The following is an 18,770-nucleotide window of genomic DNA, read 5'->3' as shown; positions in this document are numbered from 1 at the left end:
CTGTTTTCCACTCACGAATGAAGCATATTGCACTAGACTATCATTTGGTTTAATATCAGATACAGTCCAATATGCTAAGAGTCTCTCATGTATCCACTCAAGATTAGTTGGCCGATACTCTAACCAAACCACTACCAAGAGCTAAGTTCCATGAACCATGTTTCAAGCTGGGTGTAGCAAAGCTCCCTCCATCTTGAGAGGGCGTATAAGACATAAATATAAAGTAAATACTAAGTGTAAATATCTTAACCCGAGTCTTCTCCTCTGTTGTATAAATATGTGTAACCCATTCATTTTATTAATTAAAAACATTCAGCCTTTATAGAATCAACGTATGAAAGTGCATCATCCATACTTAGACTCTATTGATACTCCCGTTCCAGCAATGCTAAAAAGAAAATCTTTGTTAATTACATTAGATCAAAACACTGAATACATCTACTATCGCAAACCTATGAACACATTTTCTTTAATTTTTCAGAATCATTGAAAAACACACACACGAGCTGACGACAACCGTGCAACACATGTATGAAAGTGAGCCAAACCTGGCAGAGGAAGAGTTACGGGGCTTCAGAAAATATGCTGATTCAAAACTGAGTGAAGTAAAAATTTAATATATTTTTTTTTGAATAAAATGTAAAATTTATTCGAAAAAAAACTTCTTTACAACGAGTGTGTCGTGAGTTTAAAACAAACTTGTAAGCTAAAAACACTATCTAATCCTTAGGCAAAATAAAATGCTAGGGGGGTATAGGAGAGCTGCTTTCTTCTCGTCGAGATTCTAACCATAATGATAGATAACCTTCATAGCGACCTGTACAGTATCCTGTTTCTGAATTGCCTGTCAAGTCGTTTGATAACCAACTGCGAGGCAGCCGGTGGCTCGCCATGTCGTCGAGCATTTCATTCCCTCCAAAAGGAGTGAACTATAAGCTGAAAGTATATCGTAGTAGGAACAAAGCATCCTTCCCAAAGGTAGTATCTGTAAAGAGATATAAAATTGACGCCCAATCCGCAGAGAACCTGCTCTTTAGGAGATGTGAAGTAAGACCCGCCCAGATTACCTTTGAGAAAGGGCTGTTAAAAAAGAGATGATCCCGAGATCGCTTGGTTCATGGCAAAAAAACACAGGATACTGCTACGTTTGTTTGCCATCCCTGCATTTTGTCACCTGTGGTCAAACGATTTAATGTAGCAAGCCGGGCTATAATTGAGAATTTGGGTGTAGCTTGGGGAAACAAAATACCTTTCGACCACATCTTTTTTTCTCTAGGCACCCGAGTGATATCCCAGGTTTTCCTGGTATCAAACCTTGTTTTAAACTGATTACTTTTTCCTCTCCAAAGGACGATGTCCTCTCTTGCCACCATCCCCGTGGCACAGACTGTTTCAAGAGCTTCCTCGATTTTATTTAGATAAGTTACTCTATGCCTTCATTTTTTGTGAGATAAAGCATCAGCCACTGTAGCATGTAAGCATATTCCCATATCAACGCATGCCCTTTGACCTGCCATATCAATCAAACATCCAAGTGGCGACAAATGATCATGCCAAAATGAGATACTCCGTTCATTCTGAACCTCATAGCGACCAAAACCTGAAGCTATAACGCAGTAGTTTAACAGTTTTTTCCACATCCATAAGCCCACAGCGGGATTACTCTTCAGTGGCCAAAATGAACCCTTTTTCATCAAATAAGTCTGGATCCATTTTACCCAGAGGGAATTTGTTGATAAGATTCGCCAAATGAAGTTCAGAATCTGCTCCTACAAAGAACGTAGCCCTAGTCCCCCTTCCACCTTTGGTAAACAGACATCTATCCAAGCCACTTTTAGCTTTTTTGTGTTTAACACGGGTCTAGACCACAGGAAAGCAGAGCATAAACTATCTATCTCCTTGAGACATGCACTCGATAAACGATACGCAGACATCCAAAAATTTGTGAGGCTATGAATAACTGAGCTAATGAGCTGTAAACGGCCAGCAAAAGAGAGGTGTCCTGCTGTCCAGGACCCTATTCTTTCCCTGATGCGCTCCAGCAGTGGTGAGTAGTCGGAGGCTGTCATACGCTTGGTGAGAAGCGGTAGGCCAAGGTAGCGAACCGAGAGGGAATTAGTTGCAAAAGGGAGAGAGCTCAAAATCTGCTCCTTTGCACTATCTTTAACTCTTGCCATATAGAGAGTTGATTTCTCAAGACTAATATAAAAACCCGAAAACTCTGCAAAGTTGTGGAAAATCTGAAAAATTCCCTCAAATGAAGTTTTTGTTCCATCTGTAAATACTAACAGATCATCTGCAAAACACGAATGTGTTAACTGGATGTTTTGACACCTAGGGTGATAGCCAATCCTTTTCTCCAATGCAGCCTGATCAATCATAGCAGATAGAACTTGCATACAGATTACAAAGAGATATGGGGACAAAGAGAAACCTTGTCGAAGACCTCTTTGACTACGAAATAGACCAGATAGCTCTCCATTAACTTCAACTGAGAAAGAAGTTGTAGTGATGCAAAGTTCAATCCATTTGATATACAGGGGTGGGAAGTTCAGAACCGACAATGTAGATAGCAGAAAGGACCATTGGACTGAGTCAAAAGCTTTTGAAATATCAATCTTCACTGCACTTCGAGGAGAAATTATGTCTTTATGGTATTCTTTGACTATTTCAGAGGCTAAAAGTATATTTTCCATCAGGAGTCGATCCTTAACAAATGCAGGTTGATTTGGAGCGACAAATTGGGGGAGAAGCCGCTTCAGCCTATTTGCAAGGATCTTGGAAATCACCTTGTATATGACATTGCAACAGCTAATGGGCTGAGTTTCCTTAATCTCTCTAATCTCTTTTTTATTTGGTATAAGGGCTAAGATAGTAGCATTAACCCCTTTTGACAAGAAACCGAACTGAAAAAAACAACTTTATGGAGGCAACAAAGTCTTTCTTGACGAGACTCCTTGTCTCACTAAGAAATTCTACTGTATAACCATCAGGGCCTGGACTTTTATCCTTTGGTATAGAGAATAGCACAACTTTGATCTCAGCCTCTGTGACCTCTTTTGCAAGAAAAGCACTATCCTGTTCAGAGCAGTAAAAATTTAATATCATTCTTCGATCATTAGATAATTATATACAATTGCATGAATTTTTTTTTTTTTTGAAGTTTATTTTATTTGTAATGGGATCTAATAACATGAATCACTCAAATGATTACATATGTGGTAACATTTTTAATTCGTTATGATCGTGGAAATGTATGAAGCAAATTGTTTATCAGTCATGGATTGACAGATTTATATTGGTCTTACCTTTCATGTTTTATTTATTGATTAGGATAATGCTGAAAAAAGAGTGGAAGCTGAACCATGAAACTAAAACCACGAATGTCAGCCCATATGAAACAGCCACTAGAATCGGTCAACATGTATAGGTTGCCTTTTTCCGTCGCTCCAGGACGTAAAATTCAAATCCGAAAATCCAAATTGAATCCAAACCGAAAAAATCAGATAAAAACTGAACTGATATTAAGGAAATAACCGATCAGTTTTTTTTCATGACTTTTGGATATCGGATTAAATCCAATCCGAACCGGTATCCAATAGATATCTGAATATAACCGAAAATATAAGAAACAACTTTATAAAGATAGATGTATATGCAACCATATACGATATACATGAATCGTAGATATAGATATACGCACCTAACTATATACAATATACACGAATCGATACTCCTATATCTACATTATTGTTTACTTTAGTTTTTATTTTTTTGTCATTGACACGGTTTTATGTCTCACTTTAGATGTTAGTACATCGCACTTTTATGTATTAGTATAATTTTATGTTACTTTAAACTTTACACTTGTTATTTGTTTCATTTTTATTTTTTCACATACTTAGTTAGTATAGTTTTTTGGTTACAATCAGATTACAAAGTATCCGAATAAAACTTTATTCAATAAATTTGGTTTAATTTTGGTTATCGATAATATATCTGAACCTATCCGAAATTTAAATTATCCAAACCGAAACCGATCTGAATTTTTTAAATATTCGAATGGATATTACAGCCAATATCCAAAAAAATCCGTAATCCAAAATATCCGAACCGAATCCGATATCCGAACGCCCAGACCTAGCTCCATCCATCTTCTCCCCTTTGTTCTCTCTCGCGTTCCAGATTGGTTGTAAACGAGGTAAGTGATTTCATCTGAGCAAGATTCTGTTTATAAAACTAAAGATGCGATTTTGTAATTCTAATTTTGGGTATGATTGATTTTTGTTATGTAGCCATGTATTCAACCAATACAAACAAGATGATGCTCGACAAGGCGAAGCAGCAGCCAAAAACGATGGTGTGGTGGGACATCAACAGCTGTCCGGTTCCCGATGGTTATGATGCTTCTATGGTTGCTCAGACTATAGAATCGGCCTTGAAGAAGGCAGGCTACACTGGTCCTCTCACCATCACTGCTATTGGCAACCTAAAACACACCTTAAAACGAACCCCTGGTGTTCTTCCGGCGATCTCTTCCTCTGGAATCTTTCTCCGAAACGTCATCAATGGTTATTATTCTTCTCTGTTTCTACATTTTTTGGTAAAAGTAGAAATTAGGGTTTAGATTCAATTGGCTATATTGAGTTGCTTTCCTTTACTGAACAGATTTCAGATACGTTTTGATAGATTTGTCATTATGGGCATTTTCTAATCGAACTCCGGCTACTTTAATGCTTATTTCCGGTGCTGATGCATACTCCGCTTCTATATCTTCTAAATTTTCCATGCTACAACGTTTCAGACACACCACTCTTCTGGCTCATCCTCAACAAGTGAACTTCCATGTCCTTTCTAGAGAGTGGGTCTGGGAAAGCTTATTGAAAGGTGTTTGTCCTCTCTCTCTATTCTCTCTGTTAGAACAACCAGCAAAGCTGTTGTTTCTGAAACCAGTTAGTTTTTTTCCTCAGATGGGATGGATTCGTTTAAGACAAGAAGACAGTTGTGTGAAACTGCCTGGCTTCCAAGGCAAGGAGACGGAACCTTCCAAGGCACTCTGTGTAAGCATCCCTCTGTTTATAATATATTATGTTTTGCTTATAAGCACAATAATTAACTTGCAGTCCAAAAAAAAAAAAAAGCACAATAATTAACTACTTTGTTTCCCTACAAAATAAAAATATAATATTTTAAAATTTTGGTTTGTCAAATACGAACTGAACACGGTCTCTAGGTCTATAACCAATAAGTTGGCTAATCTTACAGAATGCTGTTATCAGAAATCAAAGACAAGTTTTAATATTTTAAGAACCCAACTTTCTTGGTGACTGTGTGAATGTGTCAATTTCAACCTTGATGAAAAAAATAATCTGATTTCTCAAAAACGGTAGCATAAACTACACTCCTAATGTTCAATAGAAATGATGATTTTGATTGATTTACTGATTTTGATTGATGCTAAAACATTCAAGAAAAGGACAATTGAAGAAGAAGAAGACCAATACTGGGACGATGAGAAGTGGGAACAACTAACCGTCTAGAGGAGGATGTGAAGAAGAGGATGAGTGGCACTGGCTAATCATCTACAGGAGGTTGTGTCGTTTTCACAGATTAAAGAACAATTCTGTCACGTCATATTATATTTAAAAATAAATAAATTAAAATCATAAAAATAGAATAAATAATGGAAACAAAATCCGTGTACATATAGCACACCTTAAAAAAACTTGAGCCTATATACAATTTTGTTCCACTACAAGAAAACATAGTTTTTGTAATGAATGTTAGTGAGGGAACTAGAATGTTGCAACATAGTGACACTTTTGCAATGATTTTGTGACTTTATAACAAATCATCGCAAATACGTCGCTATATTGTGACGACTCGTCACTAAGCTGTGCTGAGTTCGGGTCGACTTAGCAGCGTTTTTAAGATGTTTATTGAAGGCGTCACCATATTGTTGTTAGAGCATGACTATTGTTTTAAAAATAAGGAAGAAAAGTAGAAAACTAATATTATTGTTTATAATCCATCGTGGCAACATTGTCACAAAATTTCCTATTAATTTGTCACAAAGTTGTCACAAAATAATATTAGTTCTATTAGTTTCAAAATTGTAGGAATACTTTAGAACATGGCCAGTGGTGGTCTTTTTTTTTTTGGCTGAACAACAACTATTCATTATCCAAAAACGTATTACATCCAAAACAAAGGAACATAAATTCCCCTCCATAGAATTAGACCAAATGGATCCAACGCTACCAGATTGAGGATCATTGCATTTTTTACCACTACGAGATAAATAATACACCACAACTCGGTGTGAAATCATCTCTTAAACCACCTAAAAAAACCCTATGACACGAAAACAACTACTAACACAGTGAAGATCAAACCCTGCACTGAAGAATAAAGCAAAACCAAGCTTTTAGAACCTTATGATATGCGAGTAAAAACTTGTCCCAATAGCATCGCCACCCAGAAGCGCATTATCAGAAAGAACTTGGTTCCTCAGGTTTCCATTGTTCCGGTCCAAAGCCAAAGAACGGATCATACATCCGAATGACCCGACCAATAGACACGAAACAAAACCAGCATGAACAGAGGCTTCTCCGACCTAAACCACACAATGACCAGAGTGCTAATACCTAAATATAAGGAATTGAAACACAGATTAGCATAGCTTCACCTCCCGGTGCATTCCTGGATTGACCTCATCGCATCAGCCTTGTTGTCTCGCTTCTTGGCCGGATTGACACCAGAAAGTTGAGGAAGCTCCCGAGAAACGTTGGCTTTGAGAAAGTTCTCAAAACTCGGCCACCAACGCCCACAGTAAACTCCCCAACAACCGGTAAAAACTAAAGCCTGACTCAACCATTAAATCCGGTCAGCTAGAGACTCCGGCAGAAGGTTGGAGGTAGCAGAGAAACTCCAGCAAAAGACCCAGATCTGACACCTTGAAGCTGCAGAGAAGGCCGCCTGGATCTGCATCGAACCACCGCCTTTCTCCCGGAGAGGAGAGCGAGCTGAGATATCTCTCCGTATCTTTAACCGCCACATCATCACAGCTCCGCGGTTGAACCCTCATCAGCACGACCAATGAGGAAGAGATCGAGGCTCTCTACTACTACAACTGGAAAAACAAAGAAGAAAAAGAAGAAAAGCAGAAAAAACGGAGCCTTCTCATACCACTGGCAAAGCCTCGGGCGGCGGAGAGGCAAGGAAACCTCAGGCGACGGCGAGTTGTAAAACTAGGGTTTTGAGAGAAATTTTTTTTTTTTTTTTTTAGTGTGTTGTAGTTCCGAAAGAGACTAGTTTGGCCAGTGGTGTTCTTTAAGGGGTACTCACATAATTTCTGGTGTAAAAAGAAAAGAAGAATAAAAAAATTGGCCCACAAAAAATGAGAACCGTTGCTTTGAGTAGTATCGGAAGGAACCGTTGCTCTGAGTTACGTGTCAATTTCTGGTTGGGTTTTGATAAAATATAAAACATAGTTTCTTTCTTTTCATTTTCTTTTTTCTTTTCCCTAATCTCTCTCTCTTTCCTCTCTCGACGAAACTGTGCCGGATTAATCTCACTAATTTTCGTTGATTTCAATCGATTCACCTTGAAGAGATTGCTTGTTCCGGCTTAAGCATGTCAGATAGTGGTTTCTGATAACGATTTATGTTCGTATATGGTTGCAATCGTTATATTACTCGATCCGACGATTGGGATTTGACGGCAATCGGCGGATGGTATATGCTCCTCAAAGTTTCAATTTCTGGTTGGTTTCTCTTGAATTTTTGTGTATGCTCCTCAAAGTTTGATTTTTTTAGCAGAGAAATTTGGAATTGTGATGTTTATTGCAGAGAAATTTCAAATTAGTTTATGGTGCGGTTCAAATTGCTTCTCCTTCCCGGTTCGCTGCTTTGGGAGATACTGAGGAAGTGCAGATTGAACCTGATGTTGTGCTTGCTGCGGTTGAGAAATTTGGAGCTCCTCTTGTCTCTGCAACAGGAAATAAGTCTGTCTTGGAGTCAGTTTGCCAGCTGTCAGTGCCTAAGGATCCTGTTACTCTTCGTGTGCAGCAGCCGAGGAATTCAAAGGATGCTCATAAGTTTTTGTCTGACTCATCTCAGAAAACCAAGGACGCTGGTCCTCGAAGTTTTGGCAGAAAGAAGTCTTCTCGCAACCGTTAATGTCAGGATTTTTCTGGAATATTCAGGGTTTTAATAAGTCAAATAAACAGGATCTTGTCAAGAAGTGGGTAAGGAAGAATGGTTTTCAGTTTGGTTGTCTTTTGGAAACGAAGGTTCAAGAGCAAAATGTGGATCGTGTAATGAAAAAGGTTTTTGGTGATTGGCACCTTGTGTCTAACTATGGTTTCAGTCGGTTGGGAAGGATTTGGTTTGTGTCAAACCCGCAAACAAAGGTTCAGGTTGTTTTCAAGAGTGGGTAGATGATCACTTGTTCTGTTCAGATGAGTGGTGGTGTGGATGAGATTTGGTGCTCTTGTATATATGCGTATAATACTGCAGCGGAAAGGAAAGCGCTTTGGGCTGATATTCAGAGGCAGCATGACTTAGCCTCTTTTCAGGGTAAGTCGTGGGCTCTGTTTGGTGATTTCAACGAAACTCTGGACATTGAGGAGCATTCGAATGCTGTCTCCACTCCGTTGTTAACCTCTGGGATGCGTGATTTTCAAGACGTGGTACGTTATTGTTCTTTATTGGAGTTGCGAGCTTTGGGTCCTTTGTTTACCTGGAGTAATAATCAAGAGAATGGTCTTATTTGTAAGAAGCTAGACAGAGTTCTTCATAATGTGGATTGGTCTCAATCCTTTCCACATTCTTACTATTTGGTGGAGGCTGGGGGATGCTCTGATCATCTCCGTGGCAAGATTTACTTTGATTCTGAAATGCAGCAGAAGAAGGGACCTTTTAAGTTTACTAATCTCATGGCTTCACAACCAGAGTTCCTACCGAGTGTTGCAGACTATTGGCAGACTACTCCAGCTCTCTATCTTTCTACGTCTTCTTTGTTCTTTCTAAGCAAGAAGCTAAAGCAGTTAAAGCCTGTTCTACGAGAGCAAAGTCGCAACACACTGGCTGATATTTCTCGGCGAGCAATGGTTGCTTATGAGGATCTTTGTGCAAAACAACTAGCGTCTCACCTGCATCCTACGCCCCAGGATGTGGCGGAAGAAGCAGCGGCTCATGATCGTTGGGAGCGGGTTGCAGGTTTGGAGGAGCGATTTCTCAAGCAATGCTCTAAACTTCACTGGTTGAATGTGGGAGACAAGAATAACATAGTTTTTTACAATGCCATCACAGAGCGCCAGTCGCAGAACTCGATTCATGAGATTGTCGACCCTAATGGTAATTGTCTAACTGCTATGGATGATATTAAGGCTAAAGGGATTCGGTTTTTTACACATTTGCTAACGCATAAACCAGTTGAGTTCACTGGTATCTCTGTTGCCGATTTAAGGGTTCTGTTACCTTTTCGATGTTCTGCGGATCAGCAAAGCCGACTTCTTCAAGAGGTTTCAACACTGTAGGTGAAACAAGTTCTCTTCTCCATGCCTTTAAACAAATCTCCGGGTCTAGATGGTTTCACGGTGGACTTTTTCAAAAAGTACTTGGTCTATCTTTGGTTCGGATCTCACAAAGGCTGTCCAATCTTTTTTTGCATTTGGTTTTTTGCCAAAGGGTGTTAACGCTACAATCCTGGCTCTTATACCAAAAACCACTTCGGCTTGTGCAATGAAGGATTACAGACCAATCTCCTGCTGTAATGTCTTATATAAGATTATCTCCAAGCTTTTGGCGAACCGTCTCAAGACTATCCTGCCTGATTTCATTGCACCGAACCAATCTGCTTTCATAAAGGACCGCTTACTCATGGAGAATTTACTTCTTGCTACAGAACTTGTCAAGGACTATCATAAGGAGGGAGTTTCCTCCAGATGTGCGATGAAGATAGATATTTCAAAGGCTTTTGACTCGGTGCAGTGGCCATTTCTCTTAAATGTATTATCCGCTCTTGGTTTGCCGGATGAGTTCATTCACTGGATTCACCTTTGTGTGTCTACAGCCAGTTTCTCGGTTCAGGTGAATGGAGAGTTGGCGGGTTTTTTTAATAGTGAGCGAGGGTTGCGTCAAGGTTGTTCATTGTCTCCCTACCTCTTTGTCATTTGTATGAATGTGTTGTCTGCTATGCTTGACCGTGATGTAGCTGCGCGTAAGTTTGGCTATCATCCCCGTTGTCGTAGTCTAAACCTTACCCACCTTTGTTTTGCGGATGATATCATGGTGTTTTCTGATGGGAAAGCTTCTTATATGGAAGGTATTCTAGAGGTCTTTAGGGACTTTGCTGCAATCTCGGGTTTGTCAATCAGTTTGGAGAAATCAACTCTGTTTTTAGCAGGGGTTACTGGTCGCACTAGGGAGGACATCCTTGTCCGCTTCCCGTTTTCTTCTGGTTCTCTGCCTGTTCGTTATTTAGGGCTGCCCCTGCTCACCCAACGAATGACGGTCCATGACTGTGCTCCACTCATTGAAAAGATCCGTAGTCGCATTGGCTCATGGAAGAATCGATTCCTCTCTTTTGCAGGGAGGTTGCAACTGCTTCGTTCAGTGATTGCAAGTCTAACCAACTTCTGGGTTTCTGCTTTCAGGTTACCGAGTCCATGCGTCCAGGAGATAGAACGGCTTTGCAATGCTTTCCTTTGGTCCGGTCCAGAGCTTGATGCTAAGAAAAATAAACTTGCGTGGGTAGATGTTTGTATGCCTAAGGAGGAAGGTGGTCTTGGGTTGAGGTCGCTTGTTGAGGTCAACAAAGTTAGCTGTTTCAAACTGATTTGGCGTATAGTCTCGGCCACAGGCTTTCTTTGGGTTAATTGGATTCAGCGTGAGCTGTTAAGAGGGGCTTCTTTTTGGTCAGTAAAAGAGTCTACCACCAGGGGCTCTTGGATGTCGAAAAAACTACTCAAGTATAGGGCGCTTGCAAAAGAATTTCATAAAGTGAAAGTTGGTGATCGTATGCTTACTTCTTTTTGGCATGATAATTGGTCTTCCCTCGGTTGCCTTTTTCCTCTGCTTGGGGAACGAGGTTTCATTGATCTTGGAATCACTTCGCATGCAACAGTTGCAGAGGTCCTGCAGGACCACTCAGTCCGTTGTCGGCGATCTGTCATGTGGACCCAGGTTGAATCAGAAATCACTGCATTACAGGCTCGTGGTCCATGTGAACACACCGACACTGCTCTTTGGCGGCGGTCAGACAATTCCTATGATTCTCAGTTCTCCACCACTGAGACTTGGCTACAGCTTCGTCGTGAGGGGTCACAAGTGGGTTTGTATAAGAGTGTTTGGTTTCAATACTCTATACCAAAGCACTCTTTTATTTTATGGCTAGCGATCCGTCAGAGACTCAACATCGGGGATCGCATGCTGCAGTGGAACAGGGGTCTGAACCCTTTTTGTGGCCTCTGCAGTGCCCCGCTGGAGACAGTTTCTCACTTGTTTTTTGACTGTGGATACACTTCACGTGTTTGGCAGGCTATGGCTCGTTCCCTCTACCCTCAATTTTACTCAACTCAACTCTCGCAACTCTTGATCCTCCTCTCGGGTACGAATGTTAAGGGCACTGTTTGTTTTCTCTTACGCCTTGCTTTTCAAGCCACAGTCCATACCATTTGGTTGGAGCGGAACCGTCGACCACATGGAGGCAATCCTAGTACATCAGCTCAGCTCATTCAGTTCCTTGATCGATTGATCAGAAACAAGCTTCTTGCCTTGCAGCAGCATACCACAAAGTTTGCGGACGGGCTTCAACTCTGGCTTGCTTCTCATTCTTAGTCTGATATCTCTCAACTCTTTTATACCTTTTTGATTAAAGTCTAAAACAAGGATGCATTTATTGTAAAAAGGACTTTTTTGGGTTTGAATATATTTTTACATTCATTCAAAAAAAAAAAAAAAAATCAAATCAGTTAGATGTTAATAAGGCTATGTATGGTATTTGCTTGTGAGTTTCTCTGATCTTCTTCTTCCTAGAGGATTTTACTAAAATTGTTGGTCTCTCCGTAGTCAAACCAGGCCTTCATTTCTCACTTCTCAGAAGCAGATTGTATTTTGCTTAGTGGGAACATTATTTTCAATCTTGCATCATAATTTAGTTCTTTGATGTTTTTTTCACTTGATATTGGTGTTCTTTGTATTGTTTGTAGTCTCTAGATGGGTTAAGAGAATCACATTTGATGCTAAGCTCCACTAGTGAATGAAGTATTTGCTCATAATTACATTAAAAAAAGTCGTTGGGTTGGGTGTCAATGATATAGGTTTGGTTGTTTTCAATTTCTGTAATTTTTTATTAGATTTAGAGGTATATAGCAGAGATTAAGAAGCTTCAGAAATCAGAAGCAGATGTCAAAGCCTTTTCACTTAATTATGCAGCTCTTTCAAGAGATAAAGAGTCTAACATCAAAACCCCAATGGGATAATTGGTTGCTGTCTTGTGTAAGTTTTATGAAGTTGTCTTATAAATGTCGGGTTATCCAATCCTCCTCCATGGTTTTGTTGGCTTGTTTACAGAGTTTTACACATGCTGTTTGGTTTGATGTTTAGTTCTTATGTTTCTTCTTTTTTGCATTAACAGGAAACAGGGAAATAAAAAAACAGAACATTCTTGTGTTAGCTTGAGTTATGATATGTGTTGGTTCAGGTCTCTGGAAACTGAAGAGAAGATAAAGCCAAAGATATAGTGAAGACATATATAAGTGCAAAGGAAAAAGCTGGCAAGTGAAAAACGCATAGACATTGGCTGATTACAAACGGAGAATATCGTAGGAGTAATTACGGACTACATCAGTTCTCTTTGTTCAATCTTTATATTACGGACTTGTCTTTACCCGGTCAAAAAACAGAAGAAATCAGATGGTATGCTATCTGAGCAGTGTTTTTTCTTGTTAATTATGCGTTGATACTAAAACAGCTCGAGTATGACCTGTTGTAGGTTGAAGCAGAACTATATCAAACATAAGCAGCGACGTTAAAATTCGAGGCCGATGGAGCAGGCAATTTAAAACTCAGGTCTGTTCTCATCTCTTCTTTTGTGGTCCAGCGAATTGATGAACATCTGCTCTTGGAAACTGCATTGCCTGCAATGATCTCACATTGATCGATACCTATGTTTAAATTTGTTTTTGTTTGGATGAGACACACACAACAACATCCCCAAGTGTAAATGTCAGAGATTTTCATACTCTCTTGTTTCAAGAATAGATTGGCAACTCCTTTTATTGGCTAGATACTGAATATTGTAGTTTGTTCAAATTCTACATTTCTTGCAATTGTTTTAAAAATTAAGAATTATGATGATTAAGCAACTTTGATAGGTTTCTTTAGTGGAAGGATAATTTTGATTGAAGTACTTAATAGGTTGCTTTTGATTAATTTTATATTAATGATATGATTAACTTATTTTTGAGCAAGTGTTTGAAAGACTTGGTGATTGATAAGAATAGATTAGTAAAACAGAGTAGATCCAAGATCAATGAACGTTGCTCTTTATTGATAGATATCGGAATACAAGATCAATACTTTCTCCATCCCTCTTACTTAGTCTCCCTATATTTATTTATACTACTCTCTTCCTTATCACAAACGACAATGCCGTTAGGCCATGTGCTAATCAACCTTTGACAGCTGCTAACCCACCGACTTTACTCCTAACCATAGTAACGTTACTTAACCCTGATGACTCACTTGATGACTCATTCTTCAGTGCAAGATTACCTTTCCTGCAGCTTCTCGATCCTTTTTCTCTTCTTGGGCCTTGGCCTTGTTTCTTCTTCGGTATTGATAAAGGACTGGAGGGTGTTGGACCTCGTATGTATCAATACCTTCCCCTTCAAATCCAACCTTGTCCTCAAGGTTGAGAGATGGAAACTTTCCCCTCATAGTTGATTTCCACTCCCAAGAGCATTCATAATCCGGCAGCCCCTTCCACTTGATTAGTACCTCCGCTTGTCCAGAGACGGGATGGGTGCGTGATCCCAACACTGCTTCTGGTTCTGCATTTAGGAAGCCATCGTCGGTGAGTTGTGTTGGAATAGAAGCAACGACAGCTTGGTCTCCTATTGCCTTCTTTAGTTGAGACACATGAAATGTGTGATGGATCTTGACCTCCGGAGGAAACTTCAAACGGTACGCAACCTGACCAACTCGTGCCTCGACTGGGTAATGTCCATAGAATCGAGCTGATAACTTCTCATTAGGCCTCCTAGCCAATGATCGACGACGATAGGGTCGCATCTTCAGATAAACCTGATCCCTGACTGCAAACTCTACCTCCCTGCGATATGCATCAACACGCTTCTTCATTTGTTGTTGTGCCTTGTGGAGATGAGTCTTGATCAGTGCTAATGCGGCATCCCTTTCCTGCAACTGCTTCTCTAAGTCTGCATTAGCTGTAGAACCATTCTCGTACCTGACCACAGTTGGAACTTCCCTCCCATAAACAGCTTGGAACAGAGACATCTTGATAGTGGAGTGATAGGAGGAATTAAAGCATAACTCAGCCCAAGCTAAGTACTGAACCGCCCAAGTTCGAGGTTGGTCCCCTGCCAAGCACCTTAAATACATCTCCAGGCTTCTGTTTGTGACCTCAGTCTACCCATCTGTTTGTAGATGGTATGATGTGCTAAAACAGAGGCTTGTCCCGGACAATCTGAAGAGTTCTTTCCAGAACTGGCTGGTGAAGATCTTGTCCCTAACTGAGACAATCGTGCGTGGGAATCCATGTAACTTGGTGACCTCCTGAATGAATATGTTAGCCACATCTGTTGCCGTGAAGGGGTGTTTCATCTTCAGGAAATGAGCATACTTTGTTAACCTGTCCACCACCACCAATATGGCATTGTAACCATCCGATTTAGGCAATCCTTCGACAAAGTCCATGGAGCTATCTTCCCATACCTTCTCTGGAATCGGTAGAGGTTGCAGTAGACCGCTTGGAGCCAAGGTAGAGTATTTGTACCTTTGACAGACTTGGCAAGTCGCCACATACTTCCTGATGTCTTGCATCATTTCGGGCCAAAAGAAGAGATCCCCAATCCTTTTTGGTGTCTTTAGAACACCGCCATGTCCATCGAGCTTCCCATCGTGAAACTCCCTCATAATCAGACCCGTAATGGGTGATCCCTTAGGAATGACCAATTTCCCTTGCCTAAGTAGTCTTCCTTGTACCAATGAATAGTCGGGATGAGAGGTTGCATCCTTCAACAATGCCTTGATAATATACTGCAGCTCCGGGTCTTTATCAACTTCAGCGCAAATTTCTTCCAAGTGTATCGCTGCTGGTACCAACAAGGCAAAGGGAGTAGGAACAACCTCTTTTCTAGACAAAGCATCCGCCGCCTTATTATCCAGTCCTGGTTTGTACTGAATATCGAAGTCAAACCCCAACAACTTGGTAAGCCACCTTTGATACCCCATATTGATCTCCCTTTGTTCCAGCAAAAACTTCAGACTCTTTTGGTCTGTTCTGACCAAAAACTTGCGTCCCAACAGGTACTGTCTCCATTTTTGAATAGCAAAGACAATGGCCATGAGTTCTCTCTCGTATACTGATTTTAGTCGCTGCCTCTCGGTAAGTGACTGACTGAAATAGGCAAGAGGTCTCTCCCCCTGCATGAGTACTGCTGCTAATCCAGTGCCTGAAGCATCTGACTCCACCACGAATGTCTCCTTAAAGTTTGGAAGGGCGAGGACTGGAACCGTTACCATGGCCTGTTTCAGTTGGTTAAATGCATCTCTCGCCTTTTCCATCCAAGAAAACTGATCCTTCCTCAGCATATCCGTCAAGGGACGTGCTATCTCCCCGTATCCGCGCACAAACTTCCGGTAATATCCGGTTAGTCCCAAGAACCCTCGGAGAGCCTTGATGTTTGTTGGAGCTTCCCAATCTATCATGGCCTTAATCTTATTCTGATCCGCTGCTACCCCTTCTGCAGAGATCACGTGCCCCAAGTTCTCAATTTACTTGCTTCCAAACTGGCATTTCTTGCGGTTAGGAAAGAGCTTGTGATGATATAGTACTTGTAGGACTAAACGTAAATGTTCCTGGTGATCTCGAAGAGACTTGCTGTATACCAAGATGTCATCAAAGAAGACTAGGACAAACCTCCGCAGATATGGTCGAAACACATCGTTCATCAGTGACTGGAAGGTGGCAGGTGTGTTGGTGAGCCCACAGGGCACCACCAAAAACTCGTAGTGGTCGTCATGTGATCTGAATGCCGTTTTCTGCACATCCTCTGCCTTGACCAGAATCTGGTGGTAACCTGACCTTAAGTCCAACTTGGAGAACACCCTGGCGCCTTGTAACTCATCAAGTAACTGATCTATCATTGGGATTGGGTAACTGTCAGGCACGGTGGCTTTGTTTCAAGCACGGTAGTCCACGCAGAACCTCCAGCTGCCATCTTTCTTCTTAACTAACAGAATCGGGCTGGAGAATGGACTCCCGCTTTCCCTGATTATTCTTGCGGCCAACATGGCAATGATTTGCTTCTCAATCTCCTCTTTCTGGGCGTGGGGATAGCGGAAAGGCCTAACATTCACTGGTCTTGCGTCTGCCTTCAGGGTAATGGCGTGTTCTCTCCCACGGGAAGGGGGTAGTCCTTTTGGTTCTTCAAACACCCCTTCAAACTCTGTCAGCAGCTTCTCGAGAATGGGTGGCAATGATGGCTTCGCTGAATGAGAAGTCTCCTGCATCCCACAAAACTCCAACAATATTCCCTCTCCTTCGCTTCTTAGAGTTTTCCACATCGCCTTCATGGAGACAGCTGCATTGGCCAGGCTATGGTCTCCCCGTACTGTGACGTCTTCTCCTTATACCTCAAACCTCATAATTTGCTCCTTCCAATTAACCCTCATCTCCCCTACCGTTTCTAGCCATTGCATTCCTAAGATGACATCTACTCCACCAAGTCCTAAAGGTAAGAAACTAGATACCACCTTGTGCCCCTGAAGTTGTAATGTCATAGCTTGGCAAACCCCAGCTCCACTCACTGTGATTCTGGTTCCCATTCGCACTCCATACTTCTGAGTCACCTGAATTGGAATCTCCAAGCGGCGGATCACATCACGAGAGATGAAGTTGTGTGATGCGCCACTATCGATGAGAACTATCACCATCTCCTTCTGTATTCTTCCACACATCTTCATGGTTTTTGGTCCCGAGATTCCAGCGGCTGAGTGGAGAGAGATAATCGCGCACTCCATGATTTCCCCTGCGGCGTCACTGTATCCTTCCTCTCCATCTACTGCGTCTTCCTCTTCGCCCATCTCCTCACTGACCACCATCACTTGTAGTTCCTTCAAATGGCATTTGTGCCCCACATGGTACCTCTCGTCGCAACGGTAACACAATCCTTTTGCTCAAAGTTCGTTCGCCTCCGCGTCTGTCAACCTTCGGTAAGGTGGTCGTCGAGACTCATTAGGTTTAGACTGTTGACCGAGGTTTTTGTCTCCATCCTTGCGAAACGACGTCGCTTTCTCTTGTGGATTAGTACTTCTGTAATTTGACTGATTTGCCCCTCCCGTCTGATATTGACTTCCACGCGGCTGATATCTGTCTGTTAATGCTCGCGTCGTCGTCTTGCTCAGAGTATCTGTTAAACCCTCCGATGAAGGTTCACCGGACCATTCTTCCACTTTCTTGGCCATCATCATCATCTGTTGCAGGTTCCGAGGCTCAAAGATCTTGACTCCAGCTCTAATCTTTGGTTTTAACCCGATCATGAAGGTTAGCTCCAATACCTTCTCAGAGATCTCCGGCGCATTAGAGGCTAGGGCTATAAATTCCTTACAGTATTTTCCGGTGGTCTCAAGTTGCCGAAGAAGGAGCAGCCTTTCCCCCGACAACTGGTCATACGTTGGGGAGAAATTTTCCAACACTCGTTCCTTCATCTGTTCCCAGCTACGAAACGGATTTCTGTCCTGTTCCCACCGGAACCACATCAGAGCCTTACCGTCAAAACACATACGAACTGCTCTGAGTTTTTCCTCCTCCGTTAACTCCTCCAGCTCGAAATAATGTTCGACCCGATGAACCCACCCATCAGCGTTTTCCCCATCAAACAGAGGCATGTTGGTCTTGCGTGTCAGCGGCTCGTTTTTGTCTTGGATTTCGGTCTGTGGTTGTGTCTGACCCATTGCTGGCGTCGGACTTTGCACAAAGAGCCTCTAAGAGGTTGCGTCAGGGTTTACCTCCACTCCTGAAGCCTGAGTATCCTCCTCGAGTCCTTTCCCCGCAGCCCATGTATGATGTTCTTCTCCGAGTAAGTGTTTCTGTATGAGCTCCAAAACATCCAGCTTTCCCATTTGCTTTTCCATGGCGTCAAGTTTCTCAAGTTGCTTTTTCATCTCCTTGACGTCGTTCTCCAGCTCTGGAATTTTCTGGATATCCCTCTGAAGGTTTTCAACAGCTTTCTCTAACTCATCCATCTTCTTTGGTGGCATGTTTTGATCCGTTGCCAGGATGATTGCTCTGATACCAAATTGATAAGAATAGATTAGTAAAAAAGAGTAGATCAAAGATCAATGAACGTTGCTCTTTATTGATAGATATCGGAATACAAAGTTAAGAGATTTATTATAAGGAGTCTCTTCCCTCCTACCTTACAACCCTTCAATAATTTCTCCATCCCTCGTACTTAGTCTCCCTATCTTTATTTATACTACTCTCTTCCTTATCACAAACGACAATGTCGTTAGGCC

At 41.5% G+C, this 18,770-nt stretch overlaps 3 protein-coding genes and 1 pseudogene across 3 annotated transcripts; 2 read left to right on the top strand and 2 right to left on the bottom strand.

The window, feature by feature from the left end:
* Window positions 1–4,306: 4,306 nt before the first annotated feature.
* Window positions 4,307–5,540, top strand: LOC104724181 (uncharacterized). Its single transcript, XM_087472644.1, has 3 exons — window positions 4,307–4,571; window positions 4,669–5,060; window positions 5,472–5,540. Exons 1-3 carry the CDS (start codon window positions 4,322–4,324, stop codon window positions 5,538–5,540), a joined length of 711 nt encoding a protein of 236 aa, XP_087328770.1. The 5' UTR covers window positions 4,307–4,321.
* Window positions 5,541–8,440: 2,900 nt separating this feature from the next.
* Window positions 8,441–9,541, top strand: LOC147934465 (uncharacterized). The gene has a single exon (XM_087472643.1). It carries the CDS (start codon window positions 8,441–8,443, stop codon window positions 9,539–9,541), a length of 1,101 nt encoding a protein of 366 aa, XP_087328769.1.
* Window positions 9,542–13,766: 4,225 nt separating this feature from the next.
* On the bottom strand, window positions 13,767–14,630 carry LOC147934464 (uncharacterized). The gene has a single exon (XM_087472642.1). It carries the CDS (start codon window positions 14,628–14,630, stop codon window positions 13,767–13,769), a length of 864 nt encoding a protein of 287 aa, XP_087328768.1.
* Window positions 14,631–16,025: 1,395 nt separating this feature from the next.
* LOC147934463 (uncharacterized) lies at window positions 16,026–18,206 on the bottom strand (annotated as a pseudogene).
* Window positions 18,207–18,770: the final 564 nt, after the last annotated feature.

The sequence above is a fragment of the Camelina sativa genome, chromosome 11 (genome assembly GCF_030686135.1).
Source record: "Camelina sativa cultivar CO46 ecotype springtype chromosome 11, ASM3068613v1".
NCBI lineage: Eukaryota > Viridiplantae > Streptophyta > Magnoliopsida > Brassicales > Brassicaceae > Camelina > Camelina sativa.
This window is presented reverse-complemented; position numbering and strand designations above follow the sequence as displayed.

Coding starts and splice junctions, on each gene's coding strand:
- LOC147934465 (XM_087472643.1), top strand. CDS start 8,441: ATGATCACTTGTTCTGTTCAGATGAGTGGTGGTGTGGATGAGATTTGG.
- LOC104724181 (XM_087472644.1), top strand. CDS start 4,322: ATGATGCTCGACAAGGCGAAGCAGCAGCCAAAAACGATGGTGTGGTGG. Junction 4,572..4,668: donor TCTCCGAAACGTCATCAATG/GTTATTATTCTT, acceptor TTTACTGAACAG/ATTTCAGATACGTTTTGATA. Junction 5,061..5,471: donor AACCTTCCAAGGCACTCTGT/GTAAGCATCCCT, acceptor AAAACATTCAAG/AAAAGGACAATTGAAGAAGA.
- LOC147934464 (XM_087472642.1), bottom strand. CDS start 14,630: ATGTATTTAAGGTGCTTGGCAGGGGACCAACCTCGAACTTGGGCGGTT.